Here is a 13,431-nt window from a genome sequence, read left to right on the forward strand (position 1 = left end):
GATATACGGCAGATATGCTTGCACGGCAAGATAACCACGTGACCGGAACCCACCTGGTGGCGGGTGGCGTAAGCTCGTAACTCAGATCTCGGCTCGCATCTCAAAGCAATAAACCGCCCGAGCGACGGCTCGTATCTCGGAAAACTCGTAAGTTGGTGCACTCGTAAGTCAAGGTTCCACTGTATATATATATATGGATCATCTCCTGCAGGGCTGGCAGGATGACCTAGACTCCTAGAGGTATGCACACTTGTCTCGAATCTTGGCCCAACCATAAACCAGCATCCCGGTGTTTCACAGGCAGGGTGATTCAATGTGTGTGTGCCGTCCCTTAGATGGACGTTAAGCGGGCATCTTGTCTGTCGGCATTACATTGTGGATGTTACAAATCCCACGGTGTCCTTTGCGAAGAGTGTGTGAGCTATTGCCGGCACCATTAACAATTTACAAATTGCTGGTTTGCTTGCCCCTTCAGGGAGGTCTGCATCAACGGCGCAGCCGTGCTCTCAGCAATGACGCAACCAACAGCCGTAGGCTGCGTACAAAATTAATGAAAGAATAATATCCTGCAGACTGTGTTGCAAGTACTGTACAAATGCACAAAATAAACGTTCGCAGAAAAAGCAATGTCGAGCCATTAATTACAACAATTATGCAAAACTCTGGTATTTGTTATAAAGTTCGTTTATTTGTAACATTTTACAATTTAATCTCATCTCATATACAAGCTAACTTTGTCACACATTTTCTTTACAGGGTGCATATAAATTATTTTATAATTCGCTTTTTCATGCCAATTTGGGAGATAGGTCGTTTCCATTGCGCTGTGTCGTCTCAAATGCCTCGAAGACCAATAAGGTGCGACGAATTGTGGAGAAGAGCGAGTTAGTGCTCGCATTTGGAAAGTTAGTGTATCTGATACTGCTTGGAAAGGGAGTTGGGATGAAAGTAGATAGAGGGGGAGAGAGAGAGAGGGGGAGAGAGAGAAGGGGGGAGAGAGAGAGAGGGGGAGAGAGAGAGAGGGGGAGAGAGAGAGGGGGGGGGGGGAGAGAGAGAGAGAGAGAGAGAGACAGAGACAGAGACAGAGGCAGAGGCAGAGGCAGAGGCAGAGGCAGAGAGAGAGAGAAAATGGCTTTCATGATACCACTTGTTCCAGCTTATTGCATTTCGGGCTTTATTGCATTTCGACGTTCACGGTGTGTTTTGTGCCAAATTTAACAGCAACGTCCACTACGTGTACAATGTTTTCATAAACCTGTCACTGGTAAGTACAACAATCGGTACAATCTTGCACCCCGAGTCTACAATCCCAATTGAGTGGGGCAGGTTTGAAAATGCTAAAGGCTTGCCATTTGGGTATTCTCCGTGTTGGGGCATCAGTATAGTTGCTCAGAGTAAGGCAGCCCATTGTGGAAGGGAGGAAAATGCCTTTTTTGGTTACCTGGTCCACAACCCCTATGCAATGCAATTCCACACAGGTACTTGGAAACCTCATGGTTGTGCAGTACGTGGCACAAGCGCACAGATATTGCTTATGCTGGAAGCTACTTGCAATTTAATTTGTCACATATTAAGGCTATTTTAAAAAATGCAAAATCATCAAACTTCTATCTCTGCGATAAAGCATAATTGTGCAATTTTTTTTTCCTAGTCAAAAAATACTGGCCTCAAGGAAGTACCACTTCATGGTAATCCGTGCATATTCACAAGGCCTTCTTTAGGAGAAAGCAAGAAGTGAAAATTTGATGAATATCTATAAGGCGTTTTTTAGCTGCTGCGTTCCTATGCCGAATACGATTGCTAAAGTTTACCATCAGTGGTAAAACAGAACCAGGAAATATGGTGAGAAGTGGGGAATTTTAGGCGGGTTCCACTACGCTGGGCTGGTTGGGTCGCAAGTGTCTCGTTTATCAAATCCATCACCGAGAGAGGCAAAGTGGCCTTGGATTTTGGTAAAAAGGAAGTGATCAGCTCACCCAAGCAGCCCAATCAACCAACTCTGATGAAAACATCCCGTTACGCTCTCACCAATTCATATCCACACATTTCCCTGCCAGGATGAGTTGGTGAATACAAACCAAAGCATCTTCAAGAGGAATCGGGTTATGAGATAAAGCATAACGTGGCCTTTTTTTATTTATTTGACAAAGTAATCTATTTTGAGGATTACAATACATTCCTATACATCTGATACATCTGCTGCTTACCAGGGTGAAATAAGTAAAAGAGAGTTGGGGTGAGGGTTGGGAAATAAAGATTCAAGCAAAGTAATAAGTCCACTCAGGCCACCTGTCAGGTGCATGCTTAAAGGTCCACCTCCACTCCCATACAAACCAGACCAGTTTTTAAAACGCACCTTGGAGAACATAAGCCGGCTACATATGGAGTGCTTTAGTCCCTTTGAGTGTCTTTGAGAGCACTGTTGGCCTCGTCGGTCGAGCAACCGAAGCGAAGTTTAGGCGGTGATCGACGAAGCATTTTGAGAGGGCTTTGTGAAACGATGATGCCACTACGGTCATGGCTCCCACATGACGAACTGGAAAATCTCCGGTATTTTCATCATGAGCAGTCCAGTGTCGTTGCAACCAGGAATGTCATTCTTGGCCGAAACCCTCCGTTTCTTCGATGGCAAACATCAGCTTCTCTTTCAGTTGCTCATAACTTTTGTATGGTGGCAGATCTAACCTATTGAAGCTAAGGAAAACACACGAGCGCAATATTGGAGAACTGCAGTCAAGGACTACAACAAAAAGCTCAGTTTGAAGCTTTTGGAAGTCAGAGCATGAGAAACTTGAACCAAACCTTACCAAGTGTGGCTGCGAGGAAGCCATGTTTCCTTCCCCACCTTCTCAATGCAGTATTTCTGAGGCCCATTGCTCCCTATGTGGACAAGAAGATGACGACACAGATTCAACCAACACAAGTTGCTTTTGACAAGAAGAATTAAGTTTTTTTTTTTTTAATGTAGCTGTGTAGTGTTCCTGCCACACGAGCCATGACAAGTTTACCCATGAGCTCGGCAAAGCCTCCCACGGGCAGGCGACACGTTCCAGTAACAAACTGCAGCAGCCTCGTTCGCTTCTCATTGTCCATCTCTCTCACAATCTGTGAGAACAATCACAAGAAGTCACAGAATTTCAATGTAGCTCATGGGAGCACAGAACAGCGATGAGTGTTTGTCATTTCTGGTTGAGGATGCAGCTGATTTTTGATGTTGGGCTGCGTTTCCTCAAAGACGCCAAAATTAATGGTTCAAAACCAAGACAGGGCCAATTCATTTATCAAGTTCGAAAATTTACATACTACAGTGACAAGTTGACGCAGGGCCCACATGGATCTTAATAGCATTCCAAGCTGTTCGCCCAACCAGCTTATTAGCACGTGGCAAAATCTCATCGCTATTTGTTATTAGCACAAAATTTCCTACAAGATTTGACCGTAATAAATAATTGCTCTGTTTTTCTTTTTTGTTCCTGTTGAGCCTGCTGTTGTTTATTTGTTACATTGGTACAAGTATTACATGCGTGTGCATCAGGAAACCATGCGACACCTTGCACATCTGACATTATAAATGGCAAAAAGTATTGCAAGCATGTTAATAGATTTATTCCAATGCCGATACACAGCAGCTTGTGTGACATTCTGAATGAAACGTGCAACCACAATTTGCTCTGTCCCCCAAATATTCCTACAGGTCGCACAAGATCTGCCAGCAACCTTCTTATGGTGAAACTGCCAAAATCAAGACTCTCTATTCACTTTCACTCCTTTATTCTTCTTTACTCCCACCTCTGGAACAAACTCCCTCACTCTCTTCAATCGCACTCCTCCCTCCAGGTCTTTAAAACAGCCGTTCACCATCTCTTATCTTCCCCCATCCAAAACCTTGATCTTTTCTACCCCTGTTGATTCACCCCAAACCCACTTTTTTTGAAATACCGACTTCTTTCCTGGAAGTCCTAGCAGTGTCCATGTGTTTTATACCTCGACCCCAACCCCAACTTCAACTTCAAGACAAACTATTTGTGAGACAAAAACGAACACACGAGGTGAGCGCATCATGTCAGTCATCAACATTTGACACCAGAAGTTTGGCGTCAAATTAAGCCAGTACTCACAGAGGGCAGCATACAAGTGGGGCTAACCACCAAAAGGGGCCTGAAACAATTCAAAAGGCTCCCACCAAGTCACAACTAAAAACATTTAATGCTTACCTATAAATATTTTTCTTGATTCAAGACCAACAACCGTTACCAACTCGATCCGCAAGCAAAATACCACGATGATGAATATGTAACAAACACAAACATCGACTGTTTTGCTCTGCAGCACAGGCTATTATTCATCAGCTATTGTCATTGCAGTCCTGATTTTCGCAGGAAAACCCACTTATGGAACAGGACAATGTGGTACATGGTAGTAATGGTACTCCCCTTTTGTAGATCTCTCACCTGCCAGAACCAGACAATTTGTTTGCTGTTTCTGTTATAGTGCCGGTAGATTGCATTTCTTTGCCAGTCACCCAAGTCGATTTCCTGCATTCCACATAGCATGAGCTGCACTCGGCAGGAAGGAAGGAGAGGGATTGAGAGTTTGTTGGTTAGAGAGCCAAACTTTAAATACAACGTCATTTGAACATACAGACTGGGCATTTAATATGGAATTATTTTTTTTCTTGAAAAAGGCTTTTTTCAAGGCTTTAAGGCTGAACATACAGGCTTTCTTTCTTTCTTTCTTGGTTTACTTTCTTAACTCAGTATCTCAATCTGGTGAGTTTCTTTTACACTTTGGTGATTTATTTGTTAAAAGAACCATGTCACTGATTGTCTGTCACAGCAAGAAGTCAACAACAGGATTATATCACAGGTGGCATGGCAATATGTATGGACATGTGCATTTGATGATTGGCTTCACAGTCGGGTATACAAGGGTTGTTGCGTTCTGTATTAGTGGAAAACAACTGCTGCACATCTCCAAAGGTTATTGCCGCTTCCTCTGGAGATGGTCCGTCAACTCGACAATGCTGTTTTTCATGGAGTGGTGGCTTTACGAAATTACGGCATGAAACGGCGTGCTATTGCTCGACAGTATGGCATTACTCAAGGTCAGGTGTCAAAGATCCTGAAACTAAATGCTCAGACGGGTGTCCCTACTCCAATACCGAGGCCAGGAGGTCCCCGCAGAACCACAAGGAGGGATGATCGCCAGCTGCACCGGTTAGTCCGCAATGGCCGTACCAAGTCAGCAAATCGGCTTAGGGCTGAGTGGCAGAAACTGACAAATGTGCCTGTATCCAGAAGGCTAGTCAACCAACGACTGGTTCAGGCAGGCTATAGTGCCAGGCGTCCCCTGAGAAAGCCACGCCTGACCAGACAACACCGCCAGCGCCGATTGCAGTGGGCCAGAGAGCACCGTCAATGGCAGCCAGGACACTGGAATCACGTGATCTTCAGTGACGAGTCTAGATTTCTGGTCTATCGTCAAAATGGCCACGTCCGAGTACGCAGACAAGTGCATGAAGCCTACAACAAAGATTGTATAGTGCCAAGAGTCCAAGCTGGAGGTGGTGGGGTGACCGTTTGGGCTGCTTTTCATGCAGGGGGCAAAAACTGACTGGTTGTTCTGAATGGAAACCTGAACCAGTTAAAGTACAGGGCCATTCTGGAAGAAACATTGCTTCCATTTGCTCGTGCAGCCTTTCGAGGAAACTTTGTCTTCCAAGATGACAATGCACGGCCTCATCATGCTCGCATGATCCAACACTTTCTTGCTGACCGTGGTGTAGAGCATATGGAGTGGCCTGCCATGTCCCCGGACATGAATCCGAGAGAGAACTTGTGGGCAGAATTAACACGTCAAATGGACCACTTGGACCAGCAGCCGACCTCTGTGCGTGAATTGCAGCAGGCTATTGTCACTGCATGGCAAGCGATTCCTGTCCAAACCTTGGCAAATCTCGTGAACAGCATGCCTCAACGTGTACGTGCTCTCCTGAGTGCTCGTGGGGGTTACACGAAGTACTGAACTGTAATTTTACTGTCCGTAATCCCAGTCGTAATTTAACTTTTGTTTTTGTTAAAAAAAATTTTGGCTAATGTGCAAAATAAAGAGATACTTCTGGAAAACGTGCAGAAGTTTAACACAGTACTGTCCATGAATTGAGTTCGATATCAGTTTACATCACTTTCAAGGATCAATTTATTTGTTTCGAAATGTCAAATGTGTTTTTTTTTTTCTTTTAAAGGTCACATTAACAGAATCTAGAATAATTACAACATAATTCCAATGAACTTTTGGTTCTAAGACATCTTGAAAAGTAAGTTCACCCCCACAAAAAAAATATTCCATATTAAATGCCAAGTCTGTACATCAGGGAATGATTTGCATTTTGTAAAACCTTTTGCATCCGATGACTGTTCAAAAACCTTTGTTCAAAACTGTGGCAACACCTGCTTTCCCTGACCAAAACTTTAGATCAATAAGTAATGTGTGATCATCATTACAGATGAGTACACTGTTTGTTCCAGGAGCAAAGAGGAATCCACAGACTTTGCCACTTAATAACAATATTTATCAGAATGGTTAACGTAACGTCTTCTGGACATTGTCACCCTCCCTGTTTTATACAAGGAGAAGAAGAAAATCAACTCAACACATTATCACCAACCCATTAACAACACAATGATCACATGTGGTGGAGGGAAACAGCTGAGACAAACCAATCAGGTTCTAGGTATTCTCCAGCATCGGACACACTCGTCTGTCCGATCAGCTTGGTAGCTTTTGAGTGCATTCGGTGTACAACAACCTTTTAGATGTGCAAGTACAAGTACAACAGAGCTTCTGAAAGACATAATTACCTCCACCACCGAAGTTGGATGGAGGTTATGTTTTCACCCCTGCCTGTCTGTTTGTGAACAAGATATCTCAGAGTCGTGGACAGATTCGGCTGAAATTTGCCAGAGAGGTAGTGCTTGTGACAAGCACGAAATGGTTAGATTTTGGTGAAGATCCGGATTCGGATCCGGCTAGTATCATTATAAAAAATTATTCTTCACCATTGGGAGATAGGGCCAAAAACTATATATAGCAGGATATTTCAAAAAGTTGTGGACGGATTTGGATGAAACTTGGTGGAGAGGTTGTGTGTGTGACAAGGACTAATCGATTAGATTTTGGTGAAGATCTGAATATGGATTCGGATACGATAATTATTTAATTTAAAGTGATTCTTCACCATTGAGAGATCGGGTGAAAAGTGATATATAACATGATATTTAAAAAAGTTATTGGCGAGTTATGACTATTGACTAAACTTGGACGAGTTGGTTAGGTGACAAGAACAAACGAGGTATGCGCTCTACTGAGTGCCGTTCTAGTTTCTTCTGAAAAGGCTTTCATCCAAAACTTGGTTGCCAGAAGGTACTCTTTGTAATGGATATTGACATGCAATCGCCATCATACCTACGTGGCTATGAATCTCAATTTAAACAATTGTGATGTTTTAATTTACTAGGAATTTCAGAAACGCTCAATGTTCTACTGATCTACTCTCTTCTACCCCATAAGCTGCAATCTTGATTTTCAGGAAACCCTCTCTGATGTATCTATATCCTAGGGTGACCAAAACTGAAGGCATTATTCTATATGTGGCCGAAGCAGAACACCATACCATACAAGCACTACATTCTCCAACTTAATTTTTTGCTTCTTTAAAAAAAAAAAAAAAGTCTATGCTCATGGAAGAGCAAAGTGACAAAGGGAAGAAGGCAACACTGATACTGGAGCAAGAGGACAACACACAGACACAGACAGGGGAGGAACCAACAGGAATAAGATAGGAAAGAAACAGAAACCTGGAAATAGATGGAGAGAAGCAAAGGAAAGAGGGGAAGATGAAGTGGATCGAAAAGGTCATACTAGCAATTCTAAAAATGATGGAGGATGACCGATGGTAGTGGTGCACTGCCAACTTGAATCCCTGGAAGGAAGAGTGGAATTGAACAGACTGGAGGGGAGGTTGAGAAGTTAGTTTAGATTTTAAGTGTTTCACAAGGAGTTGCTGCTTGAAGAATGCATGCAACCTCGGTGTACAACAACCTTTTTTCTTTTCTTTCCTGGAAGTCCTTGAAGTGTCAATGTTTTATACCTCTCCCACCTCCACCCAAGCCCTCTCCCTCCCACGGTTCTCTCAATGTCCCTGCTCTCAAATGTTAGTGTTTGTGTCCTTCCCCCTCTCTCCCCATCTTGTCTACTGCTCCCCTTATTTTGTGTTTTATGTGTCGGTTTGACTTTTTGTGATTAATGTTAGCTCTTTCATGAGCCTCGATCTTGTATACATTTAAAAAAAACCTAAAAAAAAACCTCGAGGGAATAGGGAGAGATAAAAACATATATAAGAGGGAAGGAGGTATAAAAATAGGCCACGGATCTATTTGCGATGAGAAAGTTGCAGGCCCTGTGTTTCTGATTCTTTGTGGGAGATGTCAATGATATTGAGAACTATGGAAACACCAGCGACCTGGAATTACAGATATGAAGTGGGAGTACCAGCCCATGTGAAAAGAGTTACATCAGAGAAAGATTCTAAGAAAATGCTCCCGATGTACCTTCACCATTCGATGAAGGGCTACTTTTTGTGTAACAGCACATCAAATGAGATTTAACTGGACTCGTGCCAAAAAGCCATAAAGTGACCCAACCACATATTTAATCACACGGATTAATTCTTGGAAAACTTGAACCAAGTCCATGTTACCAACTTGGTAGCATCCAAGAAATGTATTGTATGGCATTGTCTCACCAATATTGTCAATTCATGCATTCCTGTCAAACAACTTCATGCATTCCTCAATGCTGCAACCCATCAGAACAGAGCACACCGAGTCAAACAATGCCAAACTTGTCAGTCACACAAAACACACCTCCAGCTCCTTCTCATCAAAGTACTGCAGCCACTGTAAGGGCACCACCTCATTGAAACCATCTAAGAAGGCTTTTGTCTGCTCCTCAACCCCTCGAGAAAACCGCCACTCTGTGATCATCCTACAAAAAAACGAAATGTGAGAGCCGAGAGGCTTCCTGGAGATAGTCCAGAACATTTATCACAGCTGTTTTGTTTAAGATGCAGCATTAAAACGAGTTTGAAATAGAAAAATAAAATAACCGGTTTGGTTTTCAATAAGCCACAGTTTAGCCAGCAATTTACGCACACGGTTGTGCTAAACTAAAAAGAGAACAGCAAAATGTAGTTTATTTAACAGTGATCCAAGACTCATAGTGGAGCTTTTACATCCATCACATAGACGATTGTCGGCATCAGCGTACTTCTACAGGAATTACGAGGGCATTAGCAAACAATGGACGCATGGGATATTGTTCCCCGCTTCACGAGCCAGGGTTTCAGAGGGAACGCCAACAGGCCAACCGAAAAGGTGAGCACATTGCATAACAAGCTTTATGAGAACATGGCAATGAGAGCAGAGTTTAAGACATAATACAAAAAAAAAGTTGAAAAAGTAACAATTTAAGGAACTCAAATCATTAAACTGCCACGTCATTGCCATGCAAGCTTTGTGCACAAGGTCTTTATTAAAGGCTACTGTGTGATTGGCATATATTAATAAATGTATAAACCATGCTGGCACCGGGCAGACAACGGAAACGTACTTTATGTACTCCTCTTTGTTTTCTTCTGAAACTTGCACTTCACTCCCTTCAGGTTTCAGGTCATGCGACTTCAGTTCTCCGAGGATCTCCATATCCACCGCAAAAAACATCTCAAGTCCACACTCCTCAATGTCGTTGTCCCTGAGTTACAACAGTAACAACTACTGAGTGAGATGAAAGGACGATTGGGAAAATATTATGGAAAGCCGATCGCTCCTGTACAAGCTTACATTTTATTTCTAATTAATACAGTATTTTCATCCTAGACATCCAATAATGAATGCTTTCCAGCTTAAGTTATGCAGACAGTAGTTTTATGTAATATGGGCTGCATTTCCTCAAAGTGCAACCACTTATAATCACAAGATCTTGTTACAAACAAACCATCTCCGGTGCCGCCTTGAGACAAAGGATTGTACTACATCCGGCCAAATTAACAACAAAAAAAAACAAACAAAAAAAAAACCTTCCAAAGACAGCTGTTTTACCTTTAAAAGTTTTGAAAGAATTCTTCCTTGGTCTTAATTTTAACATTTATTTGATTTATTTTCATCAGCCAACCTCTCTTAGCAGTAGCTTTCTTCATTGAGGAAAGTGTGCCTCCAAGAGCCTAGGCGGTGTGCGCAAGTCACTTCCTGATGGCGTGTTAGTGTAACAGGCAAATTAATGGTAAAGATGGCTGAAGGAAATGGAGTCCATATTATACTGTATAATATTGAGCAGAAGGACAATTAAATTATAATTCCAATAAAATTTAAATTGAATGCATTAATTATATTTAATATTAATCTGAAATGTACAATATTAATATACAATGACCATACCGAACCCAGATGAGCGAGTTGTAGAACTCTGGGTCAATGGACTCCAAGTCCTTAATGGTGAGCTGTTTGCTCAGCATGCGTTTGTAGAAGGGCAGAGAAAATCCAGTGTCAATGAACCGTCCATGGTAAAGTGCCTGTCACACACAAGTGTGGTACACTTCTCAACACAGCCACGCACCTAAACTAAGTGCAGCATCGTTTGAATGTGGGAAGAGGGGTCAGCAGGACAGACCAAAATACAGGAAAATGCAGAAGCGTTGGTTTTCACAAAGTACTTCGGAGTGCTCACCATTGCAATAAAACGACCAATGAAGCGAAAGTAAGCCAGGTGGTCAGGGTTGATGCTGGATGCAGGATTTATTTGAAGACAGTAATTGTCCTTGCCAGCATATTCAAACAAGCAGTACATGGGATTCAATACTTCATGAGACAGCAGGAAAAACCATTCCCTAAAACAAACAAGGATCCATCAAGGAAGAGCTGAAGAATAATTAATCAAAATAGTAATTTCCCACTTGCAAATTGTAAAAAATGAAATACATTTAGTGATCAATGTGCATTCCAGGACAATTGAAAAAAAAAGTCAGACACTTTAAATGCATTATTTACCACCACGCCCACACAACTTTGATCATACCTGGCTAATCCTCCATAGTCCAAGCCCTCTTCTCCACGAAAAATGATGTACAGCCTTCTCCGCAGATCATAAGGTTTCATGGCCATAATCTGCAAGGTTTTCAAGTTGAACAAGCGTTACGCCTAGGTCCCCCGTCGGTGAAGTGATGTGAGTTGACAAAGTGGAAGACACAGAAAACATGTTATGATATGATATTTCGCTTCATCTCACAAGGTTCAGACATACATGGCATCAGACAGACGGTGGCCATCTTGGATTTTGACGTGGCGACCCAATTTTCAATAGCGTTCTTCCTTATGCCTAGATACACCCATACACCAGATTAGAAGTTGGTACTTCGCTTATTTTTCAAGATATTTCGCTCACAAGGTTCAGACATATATATGGTGGCGGCCATCTTGGATTTTGACGTGGCGACCCAATTTTCAATAGCGTTCGTCCTTATGCCGAGATACACCCACACACCAAATTAGAAGTTGGTACTTCGCTTATTTTTCAAGATATTCATCTCACAAGGTTCAGACATACATGGCGGCGGCCACCTTGGATTTTGACATGGCGACCCAATTTTCAATAGCATTCTTCCTGATGCCAAGATACACCCACACACCAAATTAGAAGTTGGTACTTCGCTTATTTTTCAAGATATTCATCTCACAAAGTTCAGACATACATGGCGGCGGCCATCTTGGATTTTGACGTGGCGAGCCAATGTTAAACAGCGTTCTTCCGTGTGCCTAGATACACCCACACACCAGATTAGAAGTTGGTACTTCGCTTATTTTTCGAGATATTTCGCTCACAAGGTTCAGACATATATATGGTGGCGGCCGTCCTGGATTTTGACATGGCGACCCACTTACAATAGCGGTCTTCCTTATGCCGAGATACACCCACACACCAAATTAGAAGTTGGTACTTCGCTTATCTTTCAAGATATTCTTCTCACAAGATTCAGACATACATGGCGGTGGCCATCTTGAATTTTGACGTGGCGACCCAATTTTAAACAGCGTTCTTCTGTGCCTAGATACACCCACACACCAGATTTGAAGTTGGTACTTCGCTTATTTTTCGAGATATTTCGCTCACAAGGTTCAGACATATATATGGTGGCGGCCATCTTGGATTTTGACGTCGCGACAATTTTCAATAGCGTTCTTCCTTATGGCGAGATACACCCACACACCAAATTAGAAGTTGGTACTTCGCTTATTTTTCAAGATATTCATCTCACAAGGTTCGGACATACATGGCGGCGGCCATCTTGGATTTTGACATGGCGACCCAATTTTCAATAGCGTTCTTCCTTATGCCAAGATACACCCACACACCAGATTAGAAGTTGGTACTTCACTTATTTTTCAAGATATTTCGATCACAAGGGTCAGACATATATATGGTGGCGGCCATCTTGGATTTTGACGTGGCGACCCCATTTTCAATAGCGTTCTTCCTTACGGCGAGATACACCCACACACCAAATTAGAAGTTGGTACTTCACTTATTTTTCAAGATATTCATCTCACAAGTGTCGGACATATACACAAAGAATTAAGTTAAGCACCCCTACACAACGAATTAAGGTAAGCACCCCCTAATATATATTCTTTGTGTATATGTATACATTGGCATATATTCTAAGGTATGTGAGACCAAATAATGATTGGTATGACATTAGCAATTATCCATTGATGAAATTGAGTGATCAAAGTGAAAAAAAGTGATTGGTTGAGTCAGTGATCCGATCACGTGGGTCCTACACACGTTATTGACGCAAAGATCGCTAGAGGTCTTCTCAGAACAATGACTGTACGTTAGAAAACATAAACGTCATCCACACTGTCCGTGATGGACCTATAGCTCCATACTTAAATTGAGGTGAAAATATGCCTAAAATTCCCAAAAAATTTCACCTTAAATTATTCAGAATAAAATATTGAAACCGGCATGATTGTTATGTTTTTATGTGACCATAATATCACTTCTCCAGAAAATATAGCAATATCATGGGTATATTACACTGTTTTGACGACAACAAACTTGTAATGTGCGAGGTTGTAAAAAAACGGGGGGGGTGCTTAACTTAATTCTTTGTGTATACATCGTGGCGACCCACTTTTCAACAGCGTTCGTCCTTATGCCGAGATACACCCAAACACCAGATTAGAAATTGGTACTTCGCTTATTTTTCAAGATATTCATCTCACAAGGTTCAGACATACGGTTCAGACAGACGGTGGCCATCTTAGATTTTGACGTGGCGACCCAATTTTCAATCGCCTTCTTCCTTATGTCTAG

At 42.2% G+C, this 13,431-nt stretch overlaps 1 protein-coding gene across 7 annotated transcripts in view; it reads right to left on the reverse strand.

The window, feature by feature from the left end:
* Positions 1-668: 668 nt before the first annotated feature.
* The window catches only part of LOC137434450 (NEDD4-like E3 ubiquitin-protein ligase WWP2), a 130,339-nt gene continuing 117,576 nt past the window's right edge, over positions 669-13,431 (reverse strand). For 6 of the 7 annotated variants that reach the window (XM_078785546.1, XM_068127454.2, XM_068127449.2 and 3 more), the window contains 9 exons: positions 11,131-11,219; positions 10,783-10,942; positions 10,494-10,627; positions 9,670-9,810; positions 8,925-9,045; positions 4,452-4,556; positions 3,009-3,105; positions 2,808-2,880; positions 669-2,694 (listed from right to left, as the gene is read on the reverse strand). In XM_078785546.1, coding sequence (XP_078641672.1) covers positions 2,595-2,694; positions 2,808-2,880; positions 3,009-3,105; positions 4,452-4,556; positions 8,925-9,045; positions 9,670-9,810; positions 10,494-10,627; positions 10,783-10,942; positions 11,131-11,219 — 1,020 coding nt within the window. In that variant the 3' untranslated portion in view covers positions 669-2,594. The remainder of the gene's footprint in view (positions 2,695-2,807; positions 2,881-3,008; positions 3,106-4,451; positions 4,557-8,924; positions 9,046-9,669; positions 9,811-10,493; positions 10,628-10,782; positions 10,943-11,130; positions 11,220-13,431) is intronic. The other variant, XR_013624709.1, reaches the window with a different exon arrangement.

This window comes from Myxine glutinosa, chromosome 10 (genome assembly GCF_964187855.1).
Source record: "Myxine glutinosa chromosome 10, kmMyxGlut1.1, whole genome shotgun sequence".
In the NCBI taxonomy this organism is placed as follows: Eukaryota; Metazoa; Chordata; class Myxini; order Myxiniformes; family Myxinidae; genus Myxine; species Myxine glutinosa.